We start from the raw sequence: 23,121 nt of genomic DNA, 5'->3' as shown, positions 1-23,121 counted from the left end.
TTCCAAGCAATCTGACTTTAAAGAGAAGCTTGCACTTTTTCTACATAAATTGCTCAGAAGAGTAATACTGTCTTCTTATTTCTTACATATTTATTTCCTTAAAAGAAAAAAATTAAGAAAGTAAGGTTCAAAGATAGAAATTTTTTTTAGGTTATTCAAAATTAGAAAGGCTAATGGTTTCCACCAGGTATAAGAAAAATAAAGGGACAAGTAGTCAGCTGGTAGATGACGTTCAATGCTTCCAACAGAAAAGAAAATGGAAATTTGAAAAAAAAAAATGTTATATTGATTTGTTCTAGAACTATATGAGCGATACAACTCCTACTAATCATTAGGGCTAGTTCTGTGAAAATATTTTTTCATCATATTACATCATAATCATCATGCATGTGTGTATATATACATATTTACATATACATGTCTGTAGATATGAATGTGAAACTTAAACTTTGCTAAAGGTTAAACAGCGCTTTAAACCCTTAAGTTAGTTATTTTAGTTTAGCTAGTAAGACATCTCCCATGGTCCTTTAAAGTCATTTAATTCCACAAATTTTCTCACCAAGGGAAAGTAATTTAGTGAAACATTTGTGTAACTACTTTTTTTTTGTTTCCTCTTGGAAAGACTGTGCCCCAAAGGGGATCAAAATTAAAAGTAATTTGTTAAAAATTTGCAGAAAATCTTACTACTTCATTATTATTTTTATAACATACCTCTCTACCTACTGTTTTGAGCACTTTGGTAAATTATTACTGTACAGTTTTATACAAGTGGGAAATGAAATGATTCTCTGTCATTTCTTTTATGAAAGCTCTTTTAAGAAGCTCTTAAATGCTTCTTTAGTATTTATTGCAACTTACTGGGCTTTCAAGGACTCTAATGGAATTTAAAGCTTATTGGCATGGCTCAACTAAGGTGTTTGCTCTTCTTCCATAACCTGGGGACTTCCTGCTACTGGCTATATATTGCAGAAATAAATGGCAATTTCTCTTCATTATTATTCATAGGGTCCATAGGGTCATAACATTTAAGATTAATGTTTTCTCTGATGGCATATTCATGGAAACGTTCACAAGTCTTGAAAGTTTCATACTTTTTAACACACACAATTTGTCCAAAACATGCACAGTATTTGCCAAAAGTGACTAGCCACTTTCTACACTAGATGAGAAGTTAAATTCTTCAATAACCCTATGAACTACTATTTTCCATCCCCTATAAAAACAGGGTAAACATTTGCAAATTATTAATTAGCAACTCAGTCCACTTTGAGAATGATCCTACAAGAAAAAGAAAACTCCTGAGTGTATTATATTATTTATTCCAAGAAAATAATTAATCTGATTCTATTTAACATATCCCAAGAAGTAGCAGAGAAAGTGGGTGGGTGGAAATATACATTACAGCCCTTGACTACAGTCATGGGAACTGTAACTCTTACAAAGCCCAGCTACTAAGTTTTTGCACTATGAAGGACCTAACAGGCCTGATGATCATATAAATTTGCAGAATAAATATGTACTCCCCAAATTTTCTTTCCCTCTCAGACTATCACCAACTTCCCCTTTTAGCTAACAAGCTAGAATTGTGCATATCTCAAATGCCAAATGGCTTATAGAAAATTTCATATTCGCTTGCTCCAGCTACATTTCCTGCAAATGTAGCACCCCAACTGATTCTGCATAACGGGATGCAGTAGAGCAGTTTAAGCCATCTTCATGTCATGCTACACAAGAGTATTTGACAGTCTGGCATGGCATGTTTAAAACTAGTGTCCTCTCATCTGTTATGTTACTATTTATGCTTTTTTTGCTGATTATACTATTTTTTAATGGATACTATACTATTTTTTTGCTGGTTATTACAAGAACAAATGTATACAGTCATTTTGCATATTTTCTCAGTTGTGCAAATTATGTATTCAAAGAGAAGATAGCGGTAGCCAAAAAGAACCAAGTCTGAGGCATGGGAACCTAGATGAAACATTACAGTTGTACATACACAGTCATGACAAATTTTATTTTCTGCTATGCTGTGTTTGTATCCATGTTCCTTGTGAAATAGAAGCTTTAGCTTTCACAAGAGGAACAACATAATTCTTTGTCAGTAGCTACGACTGAAGGATGTCAGAAAGAAAAATGCAAGCCCTTGAACATATGACTCCTCTCAACTGTGCCTTTAGGAATCACTGCTCATTCAGCCAGCTGTCTGATTAGTAAAGACATTTTTTGTCACTTACAAACTCTAGCAGAATATTATATGTCAGCTTAGTTGTCAATGAAATTTGCATTAATGCAGACTAAATATTTTAAGAGGAAATAGAGGAATAGAGGAAATTCTTCTTGGAACAAGTTTAACTTATTGGATTACAGATGTTAAGCTTTATCATGAAGACTGATTATTTTTCTTCATCAAGTGTACTTTTGAGTGTTGTGTTCACATATAATTTTGATTGCAATAATGATCTCAATATGAAGTCAACTTACCTGAACTAGAAACAAAACATTCTGCTTATATGTTTTCTTCTTAATAAGCAAAACTAAAATCCTTCTCCTGCTACAAAATAAAAAAAGAATATTTTGCTGTTTTGAGTCCTTTTTTGCTGTTTATGAATGTGCATGAACTTTTTTTTTCTTAAAGCTCTAATTCTATGATCTTACCAAGAAATTATGTCAGTCTTGTGTCAGTTTTGAAGTATATTACAGCAATTGCTGCTGAAAAACTATTCTAAGCAAACAAGCCTCTATTGCTTATGCACTTTTTGTTGTGAGTGTTTTGTATGGCCATTTAGTAATTCTGATTTCATATTGAAATTGTGCTATGGAATTTCTGTAAATTTAAACCATTTGATAATTATCTTGGTGAAGTTGGAGGATTGTATTTCATTGATCTAGTTCATTTATGAAACTTACTTAATTTTAAGCAATACCTGGAAAAAACATTACACAAATTTGTAACCCAAAGAAAGCAGATGAAAAGAAAACAGATAGTGATAAACTGGAATTTTAACACTGTTTACGAATAAAAATATATGCAAGTCACTCAGAGAATTAGAACAGTGCCTTAAACAACACAAGAGCTTTACCTAAGGTATACCTATAAGATGTAGAAAACATAAATATAATAATTCTTACATATAAGAAATTAGTCACTAAAAGCTGATAACAGCCTCAAATACTGGTAAAGCCCAGTTAAAAATACATTTTTAGATCATGGAAAATGTTATTACTATGTGAAACCCTGACACTGATCTCACTTAGGCCTGTTTTGTTGGTCCACATTCATAAATTTCAGGGTCAGACAGATAAGAGTTGGGTTATGTATGTGTAATACAACCTGAGATTCACTCTCTTGGTGTTCAGCTGCCTTAAAGAATTACCCAGAAAGTTTATAAACACAGTATTAAGGATAATTAACTCTGTTCAGGAATATTTCGGAGAAGAATATATTAGCTAAGAATTATTCCTTTGTCTCAGGAGTCTTTGCAAAGAGACACCTTTCATCCCGAACAGTGCCAGCTATGTTCATTAAGAAAAGCTTGTGAAGCACAAATGAAACTACACTGCAATATTAGGTTAAAATCGCTTTAGTAAGTACTTCAGCTACTTCATCCAAATACTTCTCCTCTGGAAAAGTTAGAGTCTTAGACTTCTAGGTTTAAAAAAAAACAAAATAAGCTGTCCTTACAGTACAATTACTGAGCTGAATTATGGCTAAACCTCCATAGATGTATTTGTAGATAACCTACAAAGTGCAGCTATAGCTTACAGCTTTATTGATATTTTTGTATTGTGATCTAAAGAATGTTACCCATGAGTATCTTAAGCCTGCCTAAATAAAATTCTGGTTTTAGCCTATTTGAGGATGGTCAAACATTGGAACGGTTGCCCATACCTGCAAAAATTTTGTCTGGGCACGGTCCTGGGCAGCTTACTCTAGGTGGCCTTGATAGAGCAAGGGTGTTGAATTAGCTGGTCTGGAGGGTCCCTTCCCCAACAATTCTGTGATTCTGTTTAACAGAGTAATCTAGAGACAAGAGAATTTCTATTCCCATCATACATTCTCTTGACATAAAGAGTGGGATTTTTCTTTTTTGTGTAACAGATCTACTTTGAAATGCAAGTAAAAAATTTTAAAAAGGTGACTCCATAATCAAACTCAGTCTTTTTGATAAAGCTGTCAGAGCTGATCATAATAAAATCTGTCACAGAGAGAATGGCCTGCTCATCTCTCCAGTCTGTGACAATAACTGATGATGTGATCCATAGGTAGAAAACTCTATTTCACTTGCTATTCCTGCATTGGTTTTAACCTTGTGATTGCTACCAAAAAATGAACAAATGCACTAATTATGCTGATAAGGATAGGTGATTAATAATAAATTGAAAGTCAGTAGAGTAAAAAGGATTCAAACATGAAAACTGGATCAAAAATTGATTAGTACATCAGAATATCTGTAAGACATGCCATGAGCAAGATACTCAGAGAGCCTACGTGTCCGTGGCCTTACAGCAAACCCCAACTAAGTACCTGAGTTGTTATAACTGCATGTAAATAATGGCAGTGTCTTCTAAGTCCTCTTACGATGAAGTTACAGCCTTAATAGACAAAAAAATAGATGAAGCTCCCTAGTCTTGAGAATGTCTAATGTGCGGCCACCCTGAAGATAATTTTTCTTTTTTCTATCAAAAGGCCTCCTTTACTGGTATATTAAAGCATATTGCAGAGGATGTGCTTATAAAAATTAACTGTATGTACCTGGAATTGCCTTGATTGGTTGCTTTAACTCATTTTAAAAGTACATGTTTTTAGCAAAAAATTTGGACTCACTTTCTATGGAATGCATTACCCATTATCAACATGCTAGAGTACTATCCAGGTATTCTGACATGCTGGAATTTTGGAGCTCAGGTCACACTCCAGTTTGATTAAGAAGCTGTAGTTATGCAATTTTTACTTGGATTCATATCAACACCTCAAGACAGTTGGCTGGCATCACGGTTGCACCAGGAAAGCGATTAATGCAAGTACCTATGGCACGGGAGACTTCCTTGTGTTCATAAAATTCTCCATTGCAGAGCATCAGGAGCTCATTATCAATGCAGGGTAGGTACAGGGAGTAGCTGTATTAGCCACTAACAGAACTGGCCAAATGCTAAAAGTGAGCACAGATGATCATCGAAAACATGGCGAAACATACACACTAAATTTATATGCTGCAATGCTACTGAAAAAAACTATTCTTCCTGAAATACTTGTCACCATTCTTCACTGCTCCTAACATCCATGTCTGCCTGTAAGACTGCTCAGCCTTGCCTGTAGTGCTTGCCTGCACTTTGATTTGCAGCTGCAGTTTAGACTTAACGTCAGATACTGCTCTGGAAAACACATTACACTAATTCTGGTGAAAGCTGAGTGAATTGAAAAGAAGCTGGATTTTTGAGGAACACTTTCTATGCTGCAGATCTCTGATTTTTGTAAGGACAGACAAGTAAATACTTACCCTGCTCTCATTACAAAGCAAAGGAAATAACTGGCATCAGGTGAGTACTGCTAGCACATGGGAATACAGAAAAACAGGCTTAGAAAAACTGAGACATCTAGAAAGATGGAGTAAAAATTATACAGAAAATAGAGTATGTAGCAGTACAGATGGCTAATGTAAAAGCAGCTCCAGGATGCAGCCAAAAATCTCCTCACTTGGGACTACACTCACCCCAGTTATTCACACTGGATCTGCCCAGTTGCTGAAAAGTGCCAGCCAGGTGTGCAGTATCTGAAAATTACTGTCCAATGAAAGGTAACAGCTTAGAACACTGTCCCTTTAACCCTGCTGCCTTTCATAGAAGATAGGTACATGATTGTCCTGTTTCCAACCACAGAAACAAAAATTTCACAGAAAATTGGTTCTTAAGGAGTCAGAAAGAGGTGAAATTATGATGAAGAAAAATAATCCCTTCCTATTCTGCAACTTGGCAAGTTACCTGAACTGTTTATTACCCAGCTTCTCTGAAAGTAAGCTGTGAGATGAGTTCTCAGTGTTATGTTATTAAATGCAGAGGTATATTATTAAAGCCCTTCAAAGTCCTCAAATGAAAAGTAGTTCATATTGCTCTCATGTATTTTTCTCATGATGTCACTTCTCTAGATGACTGTGTTCTCTGCTAAAGTCATCCTCAAGGTAGGGGACTGTTGGTCTACCTTTCAAATTGTTCCTCACTTTCACACATCCTTGGCATTGGGCAGTCTCCAGTTCTCACCTTGTAATCTTCTGGCTGATTCTGACATCTCCCAATTTCTCATTTCTTTCAATGTTCGTTCATTTACTTGAATCAGTTCTTTGAAAAAGTGACCTTTTTTCAGACCTCTGATGTATTTCTTCCTTCTCCTCCAGGGAATCCAAGACAAATTGCTTTATTCTGAAGGTCTTCTTTCACTACTGCATCCCAGTTCGTCTGCTTTTTAATCAAACGGAGAAGTTATGCTCTGTCTCCACTGCCAGACTTGTTTACCAGTAAATATTCCAAAAATGTCAAGAACCACCATTCTACTGTCTCCCAAATTGCCTTTTATGCATGGGAGGAATTTCTTTAATTAATTCCAGCTCTGAAACTCTTTGCTATAATTCCAAACAGCTGCTGTGCTGTCCCCACTCTTAATGAGCTTTGTCTTCATACGACTGGGAGAAGGACAGAAAGGGCCATGCTGGCTAAAATTGTTTAAAATTGGTTTTCAGTATGCAAAATAAACTGGACAGCTCCTGGGTGAAACTGATTGCGGTGTCACTCCCCCCTCTGCAGAAATTTAATCTGTCTGGCTAGTGAGAATGAGATTCACAGCAGGGGCAGAAGGTATTGACTTTTCCACTTTTTTGAAAATTTTTTTTATTTTTTTTTTTTTCAGATTGACGAAGGCTGTTTCATCTGAATTATCCTTCTTAAATAATTGTTCTAGTAGGAGCAGTACATTTCAACCTCATGCCATCCTTCAAAAATTTAGGCTAGCTGTTAGCTAGAAAGATGCATCCTGACATTCTGAACCTACACACAGTGTGAAAAATTGCTTTGATCAGGTTGTGTTTATAATTTGAGGCAGTAAAATAGAATTCATACTAATTTTTTTAAGGCATGATGTATTGTCTATTCCACAGAGAACCTCATTTCAAAAACACTGTAACCATAAAAACAGCTGTTCCACTGAGTCATTTTCCCAACATGCAACTTAAAACAAAGCAAAACAGAGAAGAAGCCTCTCCCAGTTGTAACTTATTTGTGTTGATATGATTATGAAGTAGGATAATGCTAGGAATGTGGGGAAAAACAACAGAAAACTCATCTCCACATTCCTTTTATACCAGAAGTTTGGAAACAGAAAAAAGAGCCTTGGGAGTTAAAAAACAGAAACATCTCTGTTTAAAAGAGATATTGGTACCTAAACTAAATGATGAACAGCAAGACATCTATTGATAGTCAAAAATCATTTGCAATGATAAGAATGAGTGTAACATTAGAAGGAAGAGAATTAATGAAACAAGATACTTCACTTGAATACCCAAAAAAAGTTCATGCCGCATATGTGCATTTCATGCCGCATATGTGCATATGTTCATGGTTGTGGAAGTATAATACAGTCTCTGGAAGAGAAGAAAGTAAAATCTGTTAAAAGAGGTGGAGAAAACTGCACTACATAAAGGAAAATAAAGAAAAAAAAATGTACTGCAGGCACTACTCTTTCATCAGTAGAAAGCTGAGTGAACAAGTGAACAGCCCTTTTCATATTCAGAATGACCCTTCCTCCCAGCCAGCTTTGCGGGGAAAATGTAAACTAAGTTCTATCAAGATAAGCCTTATACTGAATTCCAAACAAGGTGTTTTGTGGGTTTTTTGGGGGGGGCTGGGGAGCAGGGAAGAACAGTACATTTGATATGTTTCTATTATATGACTGTTGCAGGGACCAGAATTTAATTTTTGTAGATCTGCAATCCAGAGATATTTACTTCCCATACATCCCCATGCCTTGCAGATGCAGAGCTCCAAAGAGCAAAGATGTGACATGCATGTGTTTTTCTTGTTTGCAGATATCTCAATAAGCTTGCTATCCTTAATTGTCACAGCCTGTGGTCTTGCTCTGTTTGGTGTCTCTCTGTTCGTGTCCTGGAAGCTTTGTTGGATCCCTTGGCGAGAGCGTGGTCTGCCATTTGGGAACAAAGACAACAAACAAGAATCACTGAACTACACAGATACAGAGACCAATGACCGTGACTACAGTGAGGATTATCTGGGTCAGCCTACAGCCTATCCGGAGTCCTCCATGAAGATCAGCCACACCTCTCCTGATATTCCATTAGATGCTCAGGCAGGAACGAAGGAAAACTGCATACACAATGTACGAATGCATCGTCAGATCACTGAACCAACCTCTTCTGCTCGGTCAGTAACTCCAATTTCTCTCTGATATTAATGAATAGAGATACAGTCAAAAGAGCACAGCTTGATTACCCAGTACACTGATCTATTAAAACTGCATAATTTACTTGCCACATTCTTTTTTTAAAAAATTACATAAAAGTTTTTCTTTGAGGTGCACAAACCTCTTAGGTTAAAAGGACAGGATCACAATGCTATTCCACTCTTCTATCAACTGCTGTCTCATTTGTGCCTCTCCCTCAGAAGCTGCACAAGACAGAGCACTGTGTGTCCCTTAAAGCACCAGAACAGCCTAGATTTAGCTTGTAAAGCATATTTATTTGCACTTAGCACTGATCCTGAACACTCAGTAATATCTCCTCAAAGATTTTTAAAACAGCCAAAGAAGAAAAGTAGGGCAAGCTAATGAAACACTTGGAAGAGTTAGAAACTGGATTAAAAATCACAGATTTTAGCCACAATCATGACTGTGGGGGGGAAAGTAACTGAACAAGAGTCTCCAGGGGAACTGGAGAACGGAAGAGGAAAGAGGAGGAAAGAGCATGTGCAAGGGCAGGTGATAAAAGGATTATGTTTCATGCAGTAAGAAAAAGGATCAGCATGTGAAGAGCAAGTAAATTTCTGAGTCAAAGCAGATGCACTTCAGCTGGAGAAGGTACAGCACTAGCCCAATTGCTCTTTGTTAGTCTCCTTTCTGGTCATCTGGGAGAGTGAGTTTAGCCAAGATTCTTGCCTGCAAGCACACCTGAACATGGGTAAGATGACATCTGCCAGTTCAGTAATTACCAGTTGTCCAAAACATGTCTCAGAAAGAAATTGAGAAGCCCCCAGAACGGGATTAACGCTATGTTGTAGGAATCTATGGGGAGGTCAAAGCCATAATTATGGATACCCAAGCTTGTACTCTACCACACACAAGGTTGAATCCCAACTCAGGACTAATAGTCCAGAAGCACAGTGCAGGACTGGTGCTGCTCTGTTTTCAAACTGCTGGGAAATAAGCATGTCATGGGATTCATTAACAACAGAGTATTCATATCCAACATCTAACACCAAGAGCTCTCATGTGTGTCTTCAATATTGTGAAAGTATTGAGTCAGATACAGGCATTCTCTGCTACAACAGGACAGCAATTTTAATACTTAGTCCCATACTTTTGCCCAAGTCTTCTCCAAAAGACTCTTTCACTGAGCAGTAGGGGCCCATATTCCTTGTACTGCATCCTTTGTTTGTTCACCTTTGTCTCTGCTGCTTTCTGGCATAACTGAGTAGCCACCAGTGGCTTTGCTGTGTGGCCATAGAGCCCAGGCACCTGCCCCTGCTACAATCCTTGCTAAGCTGTCTCTCCAATGCCCTCCTTTTTATTTCTCTCTGGGATATTCTGCACCTCACTCTGCTATGAGGAGCTTAAGGGTTGAACAATATAAATATTTTTTTCTGACATGGTAATATTTTATCATGGAAATTACTAATGTATAGCAATAAAATTATGTATTTATTATGCAACCAGAGAAAAAAATAGGATAGTATACAAGAGGCTGTTCCTGTTTTAAGGAATGTTATGTTATGTGTATGTTATGCATAAACAAATATTTACAAGGAATGAATGAACAATGATAGCAGAGGAACTATTATTGATAACATTCCACTTAAATAGCTTTGGACTAATCCTGTGCTGGCATTTTCCATGTACTCTTTCTATATTCAACAACATCTCATGGTACTCCACTACACTGAATGATTGATGCATATGAATAGGACAAAAAAGGTGGAATCTAACTCATCTAAGATTAGGATTTTGCCTAATCCAACTTTCACATCCCACTACCCCGACGGGGTTTGCAGACATGATTTCTGTTATCATCTCACAAAGTGGAAATTTCAATCACAATAACTGAGTGACTCCAGGTAATAAATTTCATTGGAGCGAAGCTAAAATCAACTTTCTTTCCTCAGAGTAATGAAACTAAAGGAGTTATTCAGCCAAAGTACCACAGAGCTTATTAAATCAAGGTATGAGAGAAAAAACAAAACAATTGTTGGGGTGGTCGACAAACCATTTCAGACCAGAGCAGCTCACTTGTAAATGAAGTGGTCATAGAGATCGACAAGTAATTAAAATGCAGAGATGTCAGGAAGCATCATTCTTGGTCCAGCTTTATCTTAGAACCAGAAATCAGCAAGCTCAGCTGGCATAATAGGCCAGATCCTGCTGCCATTTACATAATGTAACTCATTTCATAGGCATTAATCCAAAGGAATCAGTTGAAAATGGTAACTGATAACAGCTACAGTTCTTATCATATCACATTATATTTGCCAATAAGGCAGATCCTTTGGATTTGCAGGGGCCGTGAATTTGCATTTGTTACTTTCCTCAGCCAGGTTTGGAGAGTGCATACCACTAGCTTGAGACACTGAAACAGAAAATTATGTGATATTAGCAGTCTAATGCTGAAGGTGAGCTCTCACAATTGTTGGGTATCATGCTTTATCACTTAATGTGGGTAAAAATAGGACCCTGGCGTACATTACAAAAACATGTCAAATGAGAACAGGATCTTTAGTGTGTGTGCACGGATTCTTACCATGTTCAACACATTCTATTTTAATTCTTTCATTTTCACTTAAGGCATAATTCAATCCGAAGACAGCTCAACCTCTCCAACCCCGACTTCAACATCCAGCAAGTTCAGAAACAGGAGCAACTGACGGGGATTGGCCGCATTAAGCCAGAGCTATATAAACAAAGATCAGTGGACACAGACGATGGCCGGAGGAGTAATAGCAAGGCATGTGGAAAACTGAACTTTATTCTGAAATATGATTGTGATTTAGAGCAGCTGATAGTGAAGATACACAAGGCCATCAACCTGCCAGCAAAGGACTTCTCTGGAACTTCAGATCCATATGTGAAGATATATCTGCTTCCTGATAGGAAAACAAAACACCAGACTAAAGTGCACAGAAAGACCCTAAATCCAGTATTTGATGAAGTTTTTTTATTTGCTGTCCCATACAATGATCTGAATGCAAGGAAACTCCATTTCTCTGTGTATGACTTTGACAGATTCTCCAGGCATGACTTGATTGGCCAAGTGGTAGTGGATAATTTTTTAGATTTGGCAGATTTTCCCAGGGAATGTAATATTTGGAAGGATATTGAATATGTCACCAATGTAAGTATTACAATTTTTTTTTTGAGATTTTTTTTGTTTCTGATTTGTTTCCTTAATCTGATTATAACTTAAATTGGCAAATTTATGAAGGAAAATGTTCTCTGTCTTTCTCAAGCTTTGACCTTAATCCAAAGAAATAGACAGCACCTTTTCAGTCCTCATTTCTTGTTCTTCGCATATATTAAAGAATGTCTTCTGTAGGAGACAGTGGGTTTAATCATTGCCCTGCTGATAGGGTAGAAAAACTGGAGAATATTTTTCTCAAAATGTTACTTAATCTAAAATTTACTTAAGGAAATACTGCTTATCTGATTTTGCCTGTCTTTCTGTGTTTTGCATGATTTGCCACATGAATTTCAGCATACTAGTCAGCCAGAACTGCGGAGTCAAGATTTCTTATGTAGTGATCTTCAGTCCTTCAATAGACTATATTCCCATAAAGTGAGATAACACCACACCTATAATCCAGGCAAACAGAGTTCAGACAATGGGGTTCCATGAAAGCAATGAAACACACTGGATTGGTTTAACTCTGTTTGGCATCATTTTGTTACATAGGGAAATGGGGAAACTTTTAAGTCCGTATTTCTGTTATCCCAAAGTCTCTGGGATCAAATTCTATGCAGGAATCCAACTAGTGGTACAAAACCACAAATATTACTTTCAGAAAAGAAAGAGCTTTCTTCTCAAAGCATGAGCCAACCTCCTTGTAATGCTATTAGAAATTAATCACACTCATCCTATGCTGCATAGACCTTCAATAAGAATGATACATTACAGAAATCCACAAAGGTGAAGGTACTAGTGCCAAGAGTCAGTAAATATTTCATTTGCTGTGTCAAATCATACTCAAATGGAGTGCACATTTTAGAGTCAAATAAATCAAACATCATTAACAGTAAGATCAAAGTGTAAGTTTGTTAGACCTCAATTCAGGAAAGCGTTGAAGTATATGCTTAGCTGAGTGTAAAAAGCCATTGAAAAGTTAAGGATGTTCTGAGACAAATACTTTCCTGAATTCAGAGCCTCACCTTATACTCGTGGTCTGGTAGCAGGCCATATTACAGACCAAATGGATTAATCCCATTTTTTTTTGTTTGGAATTTCTTTTTGAAAATGGATATTGTCTTTGTTTTAAGGTGATTTCTCAGTGTTCTTAATCAGTGTTATGTATTCATGTGTGGCACGTGCTGTGCACCCGCTGCACAATCCTCTTCCACGCTAGGATGGAACTGCGGCAGCAGCATTAGCCATTCCCTCACTCAAGGTACCCACGAGGACATGGACACTCAGTCAGAGAAGGATGAACCTGCCTTTTCTATGCAAAGTTACTGCTCTTCAACCACAAGGGAAAAGTAAGAATCTGACAGAGCAGATCACAGTCATTCCAAGTGAAAGCCTGCCTTCGTACAGCATTAAGTGTCCCAAGTTCAACTTTTCAGTTTTACAGTCAACTGGAAGTTGAATGCACAGACACACTGGGAGTTACTTTGATATGTACTACTTTTTCCATGCTTTAACTTAGGCAAAAGATGGGCTCTGGTATTTTCTTTTTAATCACTTCCACTTCCACATTTTAAAAATGATGCAGCATATAGTTTGTTTTATAGATTTTCTGTAATCTCTGAAATTAAATTCAGGACTGAAACTGAGTCATTTATTAATTCCTACTAATATTAATTCCTGTGTGAAGTGTAACCCTGTTTATCCAAACAGAACACATGACCTGCCATCTAGACTTGTCACTAGGTTTTCAGCTAACAGAGACCTTTTCAAAGCAAATGACTCATAGTACATAGGAGACACGATTCAATTTTGGCTAATGTGAGTTCTGAGATAAGAGTATCAGATAAATGAAAATGTGGAGTACTTAGCTTGCTAATTAACATTTCCAAAATTTCAAAGGTTAGAACTTACTCCATAAAGTTATGAGAAACCCTCCAAGCATCATTTAAGAAACCAAGTTTCAGCATATTTTCTTGTCTGTGTAGCTTAGATATCTCACAGACTGACAGCAGAAGTTGAATCCTCTGGGCTACTTGGTGAAGCTGTTCAAGTGAATACTCCTGTGGCTGCACTCCAAACCAGGCCAGCAGGCGCTATTACTGAATCTCGGAAATAAATTTTAGTAAAGTTTTGAGCACCGTTGGGCAGTTTATGGTTGCAAACTGAAACTGTATCAACTGTAGTGAGTTTTTAATCATTTTGTCTTTGAATGTCTTGTTTCAAATAATAATAATTATGAAACGGGTAATTGCTGGGCAAACTTGCTGAAGAAAATTCACTCAATGTAGATCAACAGAGTGTGGAGCACAGGAGGGATAAACCACAGTAACGTGTTAGAAAAAGGGAAGGTTCCATACAACTGCTACAAGTTTGTCATACTTCTGAAGAGTACATTCATTTTAATTCCTTGTGCATCTTATTACGCTGCATAACAAGTGATCCTAAAGGCCTTTTTTTTTTTTTACATTATTCACCATTTTATTATATTCTAATCCAATTTGACACAGTAATATAAAAGAATGTATCAAATCCTTCCCTGCCAAGCAAAATGGCCTACTTGCAAGTGAGCACTGCAGATTATGCCAGAAATGTCATTTTGCTCCAAACGATGCCATTAAATTGACCTAAAATGCCATGTGCTTTCTTCTGTTTACTAATAACACTGGAAGACTCTTTTTTAATCCAAAACCAACAGTTTTGATTCTTTGCAGTATAACATCTGCTGCCATCCCAGAGGTTGAAATTATTTCATAACACAGATGCGTGTCAGCATAAAAATTTTCTACATGCTCAAAAGCAATCTGCCTCCAAACACAAATCTCCAATATCAAAATGATTGTTCTTCTAATCCCAGGTCCTCTGAGCATAAAATCTCTCTTCTGTAACACTGACACTTTTTCCAACCAGAAAAAAAGCAACAACAGGCTGTTTAATGGAAAAGATTACATGGATTAACTTTAGTTGAACATGAATTGAACTAGATAAGTTTTTTGTATATCTGCCAGATTATACTGGTTTCTGGCTCATCAATAAAAAAAGATGCTCTTATTTTTAGGTTGGGTTTCAGTAGTTGGTATGTTTTGTTTAGTAGCCTCTAAAACATGTTCAGGATTTTGGGTAGGGTTTTTTTGGTTTATTTTTATGATGTTCGTAGACTGATGGCATGTTTTGAAGAGAAAGGAGTTGTTAATATTTCCTTGATTGCCATCTTCAAACTCAATTATGATCAGGCAAAAATACGTGGCTTTGTCACAAAATAAAATAAACAACTATGAAGGACAGGAAGCTGTCAGACCATTTCAGATAAAGGTGAACCTTCTCTTTCAGAAGATAACTATCCACTTGCATACCTTGCTGGGCATTTAAGTTGCATGTTGGTATACATGCTTGTGTTTTTACAAGGAGTTAAAAAGCAGGATGGCTATAATTATTTGTAACTCTGCATTCTAGAAATGCTAATTGCTCACTGCTGTTGTTCTCAAGTTTGCCCAAGAAAGAAAGATTTGAGAATCTGTATTTTTAGGCATTTATGTTGTATAACTGAGAAGCAACTGGAATCATAACATCACCAGAAGGTAGTTTCAAGTTCCCTGTTTCAGAGATGTTAATGCCAACTGGAGTATGTGTGGAAGAGAGACAGAAAGAGACTAAATTATTTCAGTCAGTTGCTTTTGGAAAGCATAATAAAAGTCCAAAATTTTGAAATCTGACCAAACCTACAAGATTTTCTGCAGTTCAAAACTATTCTGTCCTCAAACTGCAAAAACACTTCCCCACAGGTTGCATTGCCCAGGACCACTCCTGCTAAGAGGCTGAGAGGAATTTAATGTGTGCCAAATGCACATGTGTAGGTGCAGGTCATAATCCTTAGGGTTTACACACTCAAAACTTAAGGAAAATAAACTTCCTTCTTTGAAAGACGTAGGTAAATACTGTACTTAATTCATGGGCAATGGAACACACTCAGACAAAAAGGATGTGACTTGCTCAAGACATGACACAACTTAATACCAGAAATGAGACTAGGTCCAGAATCTGGCAGATTCCTGGCACCAGCCTTAATCCACTCTACGTAGCACTGCTTATCTTCTTCGACAGCGTACAGATACTGTAGCTGGCAGTAAGTCAACTAAGTCCACCTACTCCCATTTTAAAAAATGTTTAGCTTGTCAAGATGTTTTAGTCAATATTTCTAAAATTCCTGTTTTGGCAAATTGCTGGGTTTAGAAAAGCGATGGCATTGAGCAAGATCTCAGAAAAGCATTTAAAATGTTTTCAACGGTTAACAATTTTTTTGAGTCAACAGTTTGAGAAGGAATAGAAACAAAGCAAATCTCTGGCTCTATGTATCAATTCAAATCCAAACCATTGATGTTAAGTACCATATCTACATTTTAGGACTGTAGCACTAAATGGGAAATATTATTTGACTTATTTTATTTTTAAGTATAGAAAACATCTGGTGTTAATCTGACATTCCATTTGTTTCAAATGAGTAGGTTTTACCATCAGGAAGGTGATCAGTTTTTTATGTGGACACGTACCTATTTAATTGATTTGCAAATGCAAGCCTCTTCTCTAGAAGAGATAGATTTGCAAACGCATGTGTCTTGCCCATGTTAAAGCATGCCAAAAGCTTAAGGAACAACAACAATTATTTCATGGATAGACAAATGAAGGTGGTAAACACAAGAGGTAAGAGTCACCTCACTTTAATTTTAGATTTATTTAAAAACAAAACCCCACAACGAAACCCAGAAGTACTCAAAAAAATACAGAAAGTATAATTACTTTTAAAAGGCAGATCAGTGGATATTCTTATTGTCCTAAGTCACAAAGGTCACTCTTTCATGATTTTTTCTGACTATTCATACTTAATCATAATGTACAGAAAAAATAAAAGTTTGTGTGTGATGAATCATTTCATAGCCAAAAGATGCTGAAAAGTCCTTTAATCCTTCAGATTTCTAAGGATCACCAAAGTGAGGATGAAAAATAAATTAATTAGCCTTCAGGATCAGCACAACAGGTATAGTAGTCATCATACAGTGAAGAACGGCTGCAGCCAGTATTTTTTCTATGGTTCTTACATTTTTAAATAATCACATATTTAAGTAGGTTCATTTTCAAAACTGGGCTTTTTGTTTTGTCTTTCTGTGTTTTCTTTTTTAATCTAATGATTTTGCTAATTACTTTGTAGAAGATTTGTCAGAAATGACATGTTTAGATGATTAGGAGACAGGATCGAGCATGGCTAAACAAAGGACAGAGAGAGTTATATACAATTATATAGGGTAGAGATAAAATATTAAAGATACCTAATTCTGTTTGAAGCAACTAGGTAACTGTGAGAATATTCAACAAAATTTGGGAAGGTTCTGAAGTAAAAAAAGAGTCAAATGCCTTGAAGAGCAACGGTTTGAGATGCAGCTATGCTGGTCCCAAGTCAGTGGTACAAGTATTCCAAGCTGGGCTCTAAAAATAATGGTGACTCTTCGGTGCAAGTGACTATCTAACAGCCTTGTAGCTCCACAGGAATGGTCAGAAACAGGATGAATCTTATAATATCACTGAAGCCTTAGTTAGCATTTATTGGGGTTTGGGGACTAGTTTAAGAAAATGATAATTCAGGGAATTGTGTATATGTGTACGTACCACTTGAAGTATACAGAAATCGGGAGTATGGCCATCGGAGTTTCCAAGTGAGCTTTTTAAGTCAGGATATTTCTCTACAAAATACCATACATACAAACAAAAAAACAAAAGAAACAAAGTCAAAACTAAAGCAGCCCAAAAAAACAACAAAAAAAACCCAAACAAAACAAACAAACAAACAAAAAAAAACATGTAGAAGAAATGGGATCGTTTCAGTTAAAAAATTTCAAAGAAAAAAAGACATTTAAAGTCAGTATTTTGAGAAGACTGAAATTTCAGAATGTTTTGATTTCTCATTTGTAATGCCTTTCTATTGCAATATTTTAAAATATTTTGAAAGTTGAAATAGGAATAAAACATCCTATTTTTTTATCAAAGCAAAATGTTTCAAGTCAAGTGAGGGATATTCTGCTTCAAAATGGAAATAACTCAAAATTCCTTATGAAATTCAAATCCTGGTTTCCACACTGGTTCTTTCTCTGCCCATCAATGATGCTTATTCTTGAGCAATGTTTTTTGTCTTTGTATCATACATGGTTCCCTGGTGCAAGACCCCCAGAACAGCTATAGTGTATGAAGAATGTTTTCCTCCACACATTAGCCGCCACATTCTAAAAATCCTGTTTTTCTAGATTAGTGGAAGAGTCTGTAACTATCCCTGTTCTACACATCTCCCTTCTCCTTTCTTCTCACCCTCCTCTGCCAATTCTTTTTTTCCAGAAATCTCTTTCAAAACAAGGCTCTCAGAGATAGCCTTCAGTGAAACAGCTCACAGTAACATACACACTGCACGTAAAGCAAAGCCAAAATGTGATTCTGGTCAGCCAAGCCTGTCCTTCAATTATACCATCCAAAATTGTCAGTGGGAGCTGCAAACACAAAAAAATTGCTCTAGCATTTTACAATTCATAGGCAGCATTTTTTCAAGATGAGCAAAGAGCACTCGCACAGCATTAAGGCTAAAATAGCTGTATTAAGGTGATCTTGGCTGTAACCATTCTGCACATAATTCGAGATTAGACTGTGTCATAGCCTTTTTTTCTACAGGGTTATGTAACTTTCAGTTTAAACATGTATTTAGCCAGGCAGGGAAAAAATCTCTTCAAACACGCTTTTAATTATTGAACAGTTTTGGGAATGCTTACTTTGTCTTCTTTTCCAGCAGAGGTCACAGAAAGCATTTCAATAGCTTACGGATTCATCAAAATTTCTGAAAAATCCTACTCTTTAAATTTAGTTTCAATATTCAGAGCCAAACTTGAAAGTATTCTTCCCTCTGAACATACTGTACTTATGTGAAAAGCCTCAAGCCATTTTTAGTCTTTAATCCCCACAAGATATCACAGCCATCAGGCATCTTTCTCCACCAAACGGGGTATTTTCAGAGTTTTACGGTTTTCCTCTGCGTATAGTCTGTTTACCCAGTTCTTACGGGTTTTTCCCATGGTCTTATATTTAAGCAGTAAGTGGAATTTTTTGTTATGGTGTATTATTTACTTAGGGATTAATTGTAACTGGGCTCTGAACTCTTACCAGGACTCACTGGACATGAATGCAGGTGATAGCCTAGCTACTTGGGAAGCATCTTCTGCACACCATACCTGACAGGCTGGCATCCTAACACAACCTCAAATGTGTGCTGGCTGGGGTGCAGTCTCGACTTCATCTATTCTCATACACCTGGGTCCCAGGTAAATAAGTAGAAAGAAAGTGCCACTATACACAGGCTCTTCTTCTCGCCAAAAGATTTGTCTGTCCCCTTTCAAACTCTTGTTAGAGGATGTAACCTGTCTCACACTTTAACCATTCAGGATTCCAGGATCTTTCCAGAGTCCGGTTTACAGAGGACAAAATGTCATCTGTACAGAAGGAAGGAATTACTGGACCATAACTGTAGTGCTTCGGAGGCATGTTCTTTATGTTTATGGGCCAAATTATAGAACTTGCTGAAATTAAGAAAAAGCTATACTGTTTGCTAAATAATCACACGAGGGCTTTCTTCAGACTTCCCCACTGTCTTTGTGGGGGGAAAACATTAGAAGTTGCAGCTGAGATTTGAGCTGACTTGTGGAGAAGGACATATTGCGGGAACAATGTGTCCTATATATGTATCTATAGCTTTTCTCCTAAAAGTCTAGGAGACTTTTAGCAGCTGAACATGTAGTTTGAAAGAAACAAAAGATGAAACAACTGAGAGTAGAAACTTTAAAAGACACAATACATATTGCTAAGATTTGGTTATATGGTCAACAAGTATAATACTAAATATTATACAGGACCTAATTGTCCCCAGGAGGGCTCAGAGAGGTACATGACAGCTTTTCTCTCTTCAATCCCCAGCCCTTCAGAGCATGAGGGCCACTTCTGATGGTCTCTAGAGACCCTTTCTCAGATTATTGCAGAAAGATACATAGCTATGCTCTTCCATTCTTTCACTTTGTAAAAAATAGACTACTTAGCAGCCAAACTATCCAAGGGAAGAGGTACAGAAAGGCATCATTCTTTCATAGCAATTGAGCTATTTTTCTGAGAGCAGAGCTAAAGAAACAGTAGCAAAACTGAGGGACCTATAACCTGACTAAAAGCTTTCTTATGAAGTTTTATTACTCCCAAGTTTACTACCTTTTTACAGCAGAGATCTTCATTTTAACTCACTATTTTATTTAATTTCTTCTCATGCATATACATTTCTCTAAACATACACGTTTCTCTACTCGGAAAGATATATATTTATCTGGAACAACACACACTGTTTCCTGAAAAAGTCCAACAGGCCACTGCAACATCACTTTATGCTTGCCTGGGTAGGATTATAGGACAAACAAATGCAAACCTCTGAATTCTGCATTGGGCCTCACAAGCACTGAAAGGCAATTTGCAATGCACACTCAAATTCTAGAATTACGTATATAATATCTTCTGTATTTCGCCCCACTGAAGTCATTAGACGTATTCACATGGGTAAATGAGGCATCAAGTCATTTGCTGTGTCTGAGCCTTCCTATGGCTCCCCAGCAGAGAATTAGAATGAGTATTTCACACCATGTACTTCAGTTAAGTGACAGGCTCAAATGACAAGACTTCATTAGCAATGTCTGTGGTATCATGGTATTTGAGATTTGTATAGCTACATGTTTCTGGCATTTCATTTCTTGATTAAACACCTTGCTCTATTTACTCAAGAAAACAGTAGCCACAAGCTAGAGCCTACCTTAGTGAGTGCTTAATCATTTACTACTCCTTTCGTCAGACAAACTCAAAATTAAAGCTACATTCACCATCTGGAAGAAGATTTCTGACTAGTGATGGCATCTTGCTTGTGATGGGCAGGGAAGCAGAAAACAACTGACAGCTGGAGGTTTTCACAGCTGATGATATGAACTATTGGGATGAAATTCCCCACTCAGATTCTTGGGCCAAATCTGGCATCTTAAAAATAGCAGTTTATCACAACATCAGAAAACATAACCTTGCTTGTCAGGCAACTAATTACTAACAGCCACAGTACAAGTGGCTGAAATCCACCACTCCTCCTACCTAACATTTCCATTTCCCACAGTAAAATTATTTTTAAAAGAGCAGTGAATAGGAGATTTGAAATATCATGCAGTATCTAATATTTTCTATTCATATAGAAAATGCTACCCAAACACTATGAACATTAACACAGAAAAGCAAAAGAAAAATTCCCATAGTGTATTTTGTATATTTGGTTCAGAATTCATAGAACTCTTTATGTATTTTCTTTTTAAAATCATGCTGGGATTTTATAAATATTTTTAAAAACCAGCTGTGGTTTAATCAACCATCTGATCTACATTACGATAACTCTTCTGAACAACTCTAACAATAAAATAAATGTGTATGCAGTAAAGGGAAACAAAAGTGTGTACAAAAAAGATAGGAAGAAAACAGCAGACCCATTTTGAGCCCCCTAGAGAGTTATTTATGATCATCACGAAGAAAGGAATCACTTTAAAATAATGAAAACCTTTCAATGTCTGTACTCCACTGAGCACAGAATCTTACAGTAAATGCTAATCTAACAATAAAATTCAGTCTATTGGGACCACAATGTTTTATGCAGGTAGAAATGAGTAGTACTCAGGATGAGATCTTGACTCTACTGTAAAGTCAGGGAAAGAATTCCCACTGAAGCTCAGATTTCACGCATATCCTCTTGCTATAGTTTGGAAACAGTATCTTGTAAACAGCAGAAAAAGCCACATGAAATAATGTAAACAAATCACTTGAGATGTACATCAGAAAATTCACTGGAACAGCAGAACAAGCAAATTACCATCCTCTCTGCAAAATAAATCCATGACAATGACCTGCTCAACAATGATTTGAATCTTCTCCTCCTCCCCATGCCCCCAGATTTGATGGCTAAAATATGAGTGAGCTATCAAATTTGGTCTTGGAGAAAGCAGATAGAAATCTCTTCATCAGAAATGACCAGAGTTCTACATCCGCATCTTCAACTTTTGACTGTCTGTAGCAGTCCTAATAGAGTAAAACTAGAATAGATTCTTTCCCCTCAAAGTTTCTGCAGTGAGCACCCCATACCCATTCCTTTCAGCAGCTCTGCTGTGTTTCTCATTTGCCAGCTCCTTTTCCAAATTATTCACTTTACTCAGTATATACAGTGTCAGAATTCTTGAGAAAGCTGTGAGAAACGCTTAACTCAACACAAAGCTTATATTATAAAATGACGTATAAAAAGCTTTTCATCCTATCTATAACCGTAATACTTTTTTCATCAAAATATAGATACTTTCAAAAACAAACCAGTAGATATAGCAGTAAATGCTCACTCTTTTCACCCCAATCCAGCCACTCTCTTGTTCTTCTAAAAAATCATTTATTTCAGGAAAACTTTCAGTGCTAAGCACTATCCTTCTTTTCAGTCAGTCTTGCTCCAAAAGTTATGAGTCAGGATGGTCAGAGATAACTACACTCAATTCTTTCAAAATCATACTTCCTTCCAAAAACTTGAAGTCAGGCCCTTTTAAGGTGTCACAGTGAGCACCCAAAATCATTGATCATTCTCAAAGTAACACAGTTTTGAAGTGAACCATTTAGGACAAGTCAACTCACAACTTTGATTTCATTTCAAAACTATCAAATTATTTAAGTTATAATCAAGTAAACCAAAATTTTGAGAAGGCATCTTAGTGACTGCGAGATACTGTTTATTAAATCACTCACAGACTTCCTAAAAATGCTACTTTTTTCCTACACATAGGCTAGTATAACACTAATATATAACTACTGTAACAGCTATTCTGAATATAAACATTACCAGGTAAAAGTCTGAACAGCTCACTGGACTCACCTCACATAAATGCATATGATGCCATGAGGAAGAGAGTAAAACAACCCACAGAAAAAAATCATTTTCCTGTCTAGGTATATTTCATATGCAGCACGTGTAAAGTAAAACAAGTTAGAAGGAAAGTCTCCTAAGAGGAGGAAGTTCTGTTGACACACTTTTATGGAATTAAAGCACTTCTATATTTAGTAGTCTTTGAATCTCACATTTTACACACTGTGCATTCTTTAAGAGGGAAAACATGCTCACTAAAGTGGTCCTAAAGATGCCTGCAACACGTCTAAATATAATAGGGAGGCACAAGCATATCTGATAAAGAGCAAGTATTACAGAAAAAGAACTGTTATCACACTCTACACAACCACATCTTCCCCTGCTCACGCTGTAGATACCTGGATGATACACTTGATTTCACATTTTCTAAAATGGATTTCTGTCTTCTTCCTTCCCTTTTCTTCAGCTTCCTCATAGTCTCTAGCTTTATTTTAAAGCTGTTTTTTCTGTACAGCTCCTAAATAGATG

At 36.6% G+C, this 23,121-nt stretch overlaps 1 protein-coding gene across 1 annotated transcript in view; it reads left to right on the top strand.

Moving 5' to 3' along the window:
* The window catches only part of SYT9 (synaptotagmin 9), a 63,389-nt gene that overhangs the window by 24,288 nt on the left and 15,980 nt on the right, over nt 1-23,121 (top strand). Inside the window, exons 2-3 of the mRNA XM_074149254.1 lie at nt 8,076-8,427; nt 11,057-11,603. Coding sequence (XP_074005355.1) covers nt 8,076-8,427; nt 11,057-11,603 — 899 coding nt within the window. The remainder of the gene's footprint in view (nt 1-8,075; nt 8,428-11,056; nt 11,604-23,121) is intronic.

The sequence above is a fragment of the Numenius arquata genome, chromosome 6 (assembly GCF_964106895.1).
Source record: "Numenius arquata chromosome 6, bNumArq3.hap1.1, whole genome shotgun sequence".
Classification (NCBI taxonomy): Eukaryota; Metazoa; Chordata; class Aves; order Charadriiformes; family Scolopacidae; genus Numenius; species Numenius arquata.
This window is presented reverse-complemented; position numbering and strand designations above follow the sequence as displayed.